The sequence below is a fragment of the Bos indicus x Bos taurus genome, chromosome 29 (genome assembly GCF_003369695.1).
Source record: "Bos indicus x Bos taurus breed Angus x Brahman F1 hybrid chromosome 29, Bos_hybrid_MaternalHap_v2.0, whole genome shotgun sequence".
Lineage (NCBI taxonomy): Eukaryota > Metazoa > Chordata > Mammalia > Artiodactyla > Bovidae > Bos > Bos indicus x Bos taurus.
In genome coordinates, this window is record NC_040104.1 from 23,946,502 (window position 1) to 23,954,350 (window position 7,849).

At 38.6% G+C, this 7,849-nt stretch overlaps 1 protein-coding gene across 1 annotated transcript; it reads right to left on the reverse strand.

Moving 5' to 3' along the window:
* Window positions 1–435: 435 nt before the first annotated feature.
* Window positions 436–1,369, reverse strand: LOC113886350 (olfactory receptor 150-like). The gene is given in 2 exon segments (XM_027532505.1): window positions 436–1,132; window positions 1,134–1,369. Coding segments are annotated over 2 exon segments (933 nt in total).
* Between the last annotated feature and the right edge of the window lie 6,480 nt (window positions 1,370–7,849).

Consider the following 7,849-nt stretch of genomic DNA (forward strand, 5'->3'; position numbering starts at 1 on the left):
GTTTCACTGCAGTAGACCCAGGTTTAGTTCTTCGTTGGGGGAACTAAGATCTTGCAGGTCACACAGTGCAGCCAAAAAATAAAAAATTTAATCTTAAAACAATAATTTTAAAAGATGAATAAGTCTTGACTAAAAGAGTTCCATGTTCCATACATGAAATAATCCACATGAAGGCCTTTGGATATTGTTTAATGTTTAGATGCAATACAGAACTTCATGGACATGTCGACCCTGGCACATTCTCAAACAGCGCTGCTCTCCATATCATACCACTGTGAGTCCAGTCCTCTCCCTGCCACTTTCATCCCACATAATCAAGTATTAATAGAAGCAATGATCTCATTATTTGTGGACATACATTCCTGGGTCTGGACTGTTTCCTTACCAAACTTTCTCAAGAAATTATAAATTTTTGCCAAGGCAAAATATTCATTTTCACAGTAAACTTTTTTTTTCAAGGATTTTATTGAAGGCAATTTTGACATCTTTATTCCTCAGGCTGTAGATTAGGGCATTCAGCATGGGCACAATAATGGTGTAAAACACAGAGGACACTTTCCTGTGATCCATGGAGCTGACTGATGATGGCTGCAGGTACATGAAAGCTGCAGATCCATAGAAAATAGCAACAGCTGAGATGTGGGAACTGCATGTGCTGAAGGCTTTGGGCCTGCCCTCCTTGGAGTGGATTTGGAGGATGCTGGAGACGATGAAGATGTAGGAGCTGAGGATGGTCAGGATTGGGATGAAGATATTAAATGCACTGAAACACAAAACAACCACCTCATTGATGTAAGTACTGGAACAGGAGAGCTCCAGTAGAGGAAAAAGATCACAGAGGTAATGGTTGATCACATTAGCCTTGCAGAAAAGCACTCTTAGCATGCAGCCTGTGTGAGCTGTGGCACCAGTTAAGCCCATGATATAAACCCCAACTACCATGCAAGAACAGAGCTGATAAGACATGGTGACATTGTAAAGCAAGGGGTTACAGATGGCAACATAGCGGTCATATGCCATTACAGCCAACATATGACATTCTGATATAACAAAAACAAGGAAGAAGAAGAGTTGAGTCACACATGCTGGGTAGGAGATAGCATTCCTCTCTGTCACAAAGCTCACCAGCATTGGGGGTAATGACAGTCGACTGACAGAGGTCAATGAAGGACAAGCTGCTGAGGAAATAGTACATGGGGGTGTGCAGGCGAGAACTGAGCCCAGTCAGTGTGATCATGACCAGGTTTCCCACCACCGTGACCACATAGATTCCTAGGAAGAGGAGGAAAAGGGGCAGCTGGAGTCCTGGATGCTCTGTTAGCCCAGCAAGGATGAACTCAGTCACTGAGGAGTTATTTCCTGCTGCCATTTACCTCTGGGAATTTTATGGAAGAAATGAAGAATTGAAGTGGATATTTATTGTCTTATAACACAATGATGTGTAATATAAAAACCAAGACTTTTCAAGCAGATAGCTCCAGTTCTCTGTTCCTGATCTACATTAGTGGTCAAAGTGCATCTCAGTAACATATGATGTGTAAATAATGAATATAAGATAGAATGTTCCTTTGTTTGTTCTATACTATCAAAGCAAAGCACTCTCCCATTAGGTATCCATATTGTCCAGTCCCTAGACAGCCAAAGAAATTTTCTGTTAACTTTATTATAAGAACTTTCCATGATTTGCTTTTATTACTCTCAGCTCTTCTACAGAGAAAATATTATGCCTATTTTACATGTTGGATAACTAATATAGTGGTTGGATATTTTCCCACAGTTAGGCATATAATAAGTATGTGATCAAGAATACAAAATAAGGCCTTTCTGTCTCACTTTCCATCTCTTCTTTTAGCTACTCATATCTGCCCTTGTATCTCTATCTCTTTGTCATATCAGAGCAACCATTCACAGTAATTAATGTAAGTAGAAAAATTAATATAAAGTACTGACAGTAGTATATTAATAACTGATCCTCTGCAGTGAATACCTTCACTACAGTCACCTTTTCAAAAAGTCATATGAAGAGCTCAAGAAAGCAACTGGATGGCTAACAATAAGTCTGTCATTCAACTTGAACTCCACATCCAGGAAAGACATGAGTTTCTTAATGAGGAGAATGCAGAAGTGTGAAATACTAAAGCCTAAATTCATTCATCCTAAAATCTCTTATGGAATACTCACCATGTGCTAAGTACTTTGTATGACCTGTTATTATCCTGGGCTCAGGTTCTGGGAAACCAGGGCTACAGCATGTTGATCTTGCGTGATCCTGGGGCTATAACAACAGCATGGGTGTGGTCTCAGTGTGTACTCACCTTCAAACTCCCCTTCAAACCAAAGCACTCTCCCATAGGCACAAGAGATAAAAGCAGAAAGAATATTTGCATCTTTCTATCTCTGGGATATGGGTTTGGAAGAAAGCTGATGATTCCACACACAGCACAGCGTGATGACTTCAAAAGAAAGAGACCCAAGAAGTATCATCAGAGATTATCAGTGTGTCAAAAGTGGTTATTATTTATTCAGTGCATACCATGTGCTGTCCAAGGGCTTTATAAATGGTGTCCCAACAACCTTGCTGCTGCTGCTGCTAAGTCGCTTCAGTCATGTCCTACTCTGTGCGACCCCATAGATGGCAGCCCACCAGGCCCCCCGGTCCCTGGGATTCTCCAGGCAAGAACACTGGAGTGGGTTGCCATTTCCTTCTCCAATGCATAAAAGTGAAAAGTGAAAGTGAAGTCGCTCAGTCGTGTCTGACTCCTAGCGACCCCATGGACTGCAACCTACCAGGCTCCTCTGTCCATGGGATTCTCCAGGCAAGAGTACTGGAGTGGGGTGCCATTGCCTTCTCCGCCCAACAACCTTATGAGTGTATTATTCCCATTATATAGATGAAAACGCTATTAATAAATTCAGAGACTTAAGTGACTTGTTAGCCATGACTGGTTTTTCAGTATAAATATGGATTATGATTTCCTAATAGTACAGATAAAAACAATTGACATATCCACAAGAAATAAAAGTGGTAATTAAGGACTTGAGCTAACACTGATGTCTTCTGGAAATACTATCTCAAAATCAAAACATGCATAAAACATATGCTACATGCAATGAGCATAAGAGCTGGAAAAATTTATAATTATGATACCAACATTTATTTCCTGCCACCCTCTTGTTATTGACACTTTTCATCCATAGGCATAAATTTCAGTTGTGATTATGAATATTATCATTTCAAAGTAAGGTCCTCTTAGTCTTTAGCTGTCAGGACATTGCAAAATTGTGAATTTTAAAAAAGTTATTTTTGTAGAGTTTAGTGATAACAGCAGGTAAAACTGTTCACCTTTTTAAATACAAATTTACTTTTAAAAAAATTTGAACTTGCACTTTGAGATATTATTTCGAGAATTATTCCATGGTACTATATACTTAATCTTGTACTAAAAAATATGCTAATAACTCTGATGATATCATAAAAGAAATCATTATGAAATTTGTAGATGATGTTAATGTAGAGAAGAGTAACAGACACTTTTATAATGATAATGATTCTAGAAGATACTATTAACCTGTGGATCTGATAGGCTTTGATATTATAAAGAATTTAACAGTCTGTAAAAGACTCTGATGCCTGGAGGGATTGGGGGCAGGAGGAGAAGGGGACAACAGAGGATGAGATGGCTGGATGGCATCACTGACTCGATGGATGTGGGTCTGAGTGAACTCCGGGAGTTGGTGATGGACAGGGAGGCCTGGCGTGCTACGATTCACGGGGTCGCGAAGAGTGGACACGACTGAGCGACCGAACTGAACTGAACTGAACTGAAGTACAGTTTGCTGTGGACAATTAGGATAGAGAGATGAATAAGATAGAATCCCTACTCTTCAGAATTTTACAGTCTAGAGAGAGTGGAGGGGGCAGATTAGACAATGTGATAAATGATTGAACAGATCCTCCAGAACATGGTGACTATGGTGCTAACCCAGAGTAGGGGTCAATGAAAGCTTCCAAAAGAAACCTGAATCTGGAAGGATATAAGTAGGAATAAGCCTGGTCTGCAAAAAACATTCAAAATTGGGACGCACTGGCCTAACGAATCTGTGTTCAACACATGTGGATCAAGAGAAAACACATCAAACTCCCAATGATTTCATTAAAAAGAACATAATATCCAAAATTAAGGGAGTGATAATCACACAAGAAAAAAATACATCTGGTGAATTGTGCTTAGTTCTGGTGGCTATAATTTATGATGGAGAATTTCAAATCATAATTATCCAAGGCAACAATATTTGGATCAAAATAATTTCCTCCAAATACCTACACAACTAATAACATGAATTAAAATTAGATTTATTATATGTTACCTCAAAGGACAGAGCTACAGCCTGTAAAATACCTGTTTCAATAGCAAGGCTGTCTAACCATTAAATAGGTCTGAATATAATATGGGCTGAATTATGAAAAAGATAGTTTTCTGACTTCAGAGGTGTTACATTAAGAAGTGAATAACCATTTTTAGATAGCAACCATTTTTAGGAAATCTCTGTAATGGTGTTTGCAGAGGTTGCTGCTGCTGCTGCTAAGTCGCTTCAGTCGTGTATAACTCTGTGTGACCCCATAGATGGCAACCCACCAGGCTCTCCCTTCCCTGAGATTCTCCAGGCAAGAACACTTGAGTGGGTTGCCATTTCCTTCTCCAAGGCATGCAAGTGAAAAGTGAAAGTGATGTCACTCGGTCATGTCCAATTCTTCCCGACCCCATGGACTGTAGCCTCCCAGGTTCCTCTGTCCATGGGATTTTCCAGGCAAGAACACTGGAGTGGGTTTCCATTTCTTTCTCCTTGCAGAGGTTAGACTCCCTTAATATACTGAGATTAAAAAATTCTGGAACAGATGGACTTCAGATACTCACCCTTTACTTGGAAACCTTAGACTGGGTTGTATGTCTGCTTTAGAGCAAGTACTCTCTAAAGGAAATCCTGATGGTGATATTCAAGATAGAAATTCCTATGCTCTCTTTTACTTGGTGTTTAAATTCAGATCTTGATTCAAGTTGTTCGTAGAAATACTATGAATCAAGAGTCATGACTCCTTATTGTAGTTTCCTCATAATTCTACCAGAGTCACTTGCCAAAGTGACATGATTTTATCTAAGGTTTCAATATATAAGAGGTATCAATAATATAAAAACCATGTTGGAAGCTATTGGAAACTCCCTCAAGATTTCCTTTAACAAGGAATGAGCTATGGGAGTATAGGAGCGATTAAAATTTTCTTTTCTCATACTTTGTTGATAATATCATTAGCTCTCTTGTATACAATATTCTCAGTACTGAGACAGTAGACAGTCATTAATTTAAGGGCTAGAAATTAAAGCCTGTGAACATCACTCTAGACAGTCTTTGAAAAAAACTTCCTATATGAATATACCTTCTGAAATATTTGAAGCCATAATTTCAATCTTTTTCTCTTTCTTGAGGTTTGGGGAAATACTTAATTGTATATAATTATTAGTAGTAAATGTCTTGTTAGCACAGTAAGTAATATGTCAGTCTTATTAGTTGTAGCTGCTTTATATAGTTTTCAAATATTTTATTTTTATGTACATAAGTCCATTTTTTATAGCCAGGATTTACTGAGAACTTACTATGCACTACATTTAATATTAATCCTGTTTTACTTGCTAACTCATTCAATTGTCACTATAGCTCAGTGTGGAAGATAATATTAGGTTGAAAAGTGAAGTGTTAGTTGTTCAGTCATGTCCAACTCTTTGCGACCCCATGGACTGTAGCCTGACAGACTCTTCTGACCATGGGATTCTCCAGGTAAGAATACTGGAGTGGGCAGCCATTACCTTCTGCAAGGGATCTTCCTGACCCAGGGATTGAACCTGAGTCTCCTGCATCGCAGGCACATTCTTTACCATATGAGCCACCAGGGAAACCTTGAATATTAGGTTGAATCAGGCTATAATTTGATATAATTAAACCTAAAAAATGTGAAATACTTAAAAAATAAAGAAGCTGAGGCACTGAAAGATTAGTTAATTTTCCCAAGTTTATCTGGATAGTAACTTGTAGGTGAGTTCATTCATAAAAAAAATTACATTTGATGTATTACATATATTTTAAAGCAGCTGGTAATTTATTCATTCAGCTGACATACAACACACGATAGTAGGTGTTGGGACAAACACTCAAAAATGCAAACTGTATGCTTTTAAATGTGTCTACAATAGATCTTCATGTATATATATAGCAATTATATAGCGCTTGTGCTGTGCTTAGTCACTTAGTCCTGTCCAACTCTTTGCTAACCAATGAACTGTAGCCCACCAGGCTTCTCTGTCCATCGGGATTCTCCATGCAAGAATACTGGACTGTCTTTTCACCTTGCTTATAGTTTCTTTTGTTGTGCAGAAGCTTTTAATTTTAATTAGATCCCATTTATTTTTGCTTCTATTTCCAATATTCTGGGGGGTGGGTCATAGAGGATCCTGCTGTGATTTATGTCGGAGAGTGTTTTGCCTATGTTCTCCTCTAAGAGTTTTATAGTTTCTGGTCTTATGTTTAGATCTTTAATCCATTTTGAGTTTATTTTTGTGTATGGTATTAGAAAGTGTTCTAGTTTCATTCTTTTACAAGTGGTTGACCAGTTTTCCCAGCACCACTTGTTAAAGAGATTGTCTTTTCTCCATTGTATATTCTTGCCTCCTTTGTCAAAGATAAGGTGTCCATAGGTGCATGGATTTATCTCTGTGCTTTCTATTTTGTTCCATTGATCTATATTTCTGTCTTTGTGCCAGTACCATCTGTCTTGATGACTGTGGCTTTGTGGTAGAGCCTGAAGTCAGGCAGGTTGATTCCTCCAGTTCCATTCTTTTTTCTCAAGATTGCTTTGGCTATTTGAGGTTTTTTGTATTTCCATACAAATTGTGAAATTATTTGTTCTAGCTTTGTAAAAAATACCATTGGTAGCTTGATAGGGATTGCATTGAATCTATAGATTGCTTTGGGTAGTATACTCATTTTCACTATATTGATTCTTCCAATCCATGAACATGGTATATTTCTCCATCTATTAGTGTCCTCTTTGATTTCCCTGTGGTAAATATACACAAGGGAGTATTACTCAGCCATTAAAAAGAATACATTTGAATCAGTTCTAATGAGGTGGGTGAAACTGGAGCTGATTATACAGAGTGAAGTAAGCCAGAAAGAAAAACACCAATACAGTATACTAATGCATATATATGGAATTTAGAAAGATGGTAATGATAACCCTGTATGCAAGACAGCAAAAGAGACACAGATGTATAGAACAGTCTTTTGGACTCGGGGCGGTGGTGGGGAGGCAGGGAATGATTTGGGAGAATGGCATTGAAACATGTATAATATCATATAAGAAACGAATCTCCAGTCCAGGTTCAATGCAGGATACAGGATGCTTGGGGCTGGTGCACTGGGATGACCCAGAGGGATGGTATGGGGAAGGAAGTGGGAGGGGGGTTCAGGATTGGGAACATGTGTACACCCATGGCAGATGCATGTTGATGTATAGCAAAACCAATACAATATTGTAAAGTAATTAGCCTCTAATTAAAATAAATAAATTAAAAAAAAAAGAATACTGGAGTGGGTTGCCTTGCTCACCTCTACAGGATCTTCCCAAACCAGGGATCAAACCCAGGTCTCCCACATTGAAGATGGATTCTTTACCATCTGAGCCACAAGGGAAGCTCAAGAATACTGGAGTGGGTAGCTATCTGTTTTACAGAGGACTCCCTGACTAAGGAATCAAACTGGGGTCTCCTACATTGCAGGCATATTCTTCACCAGCTGA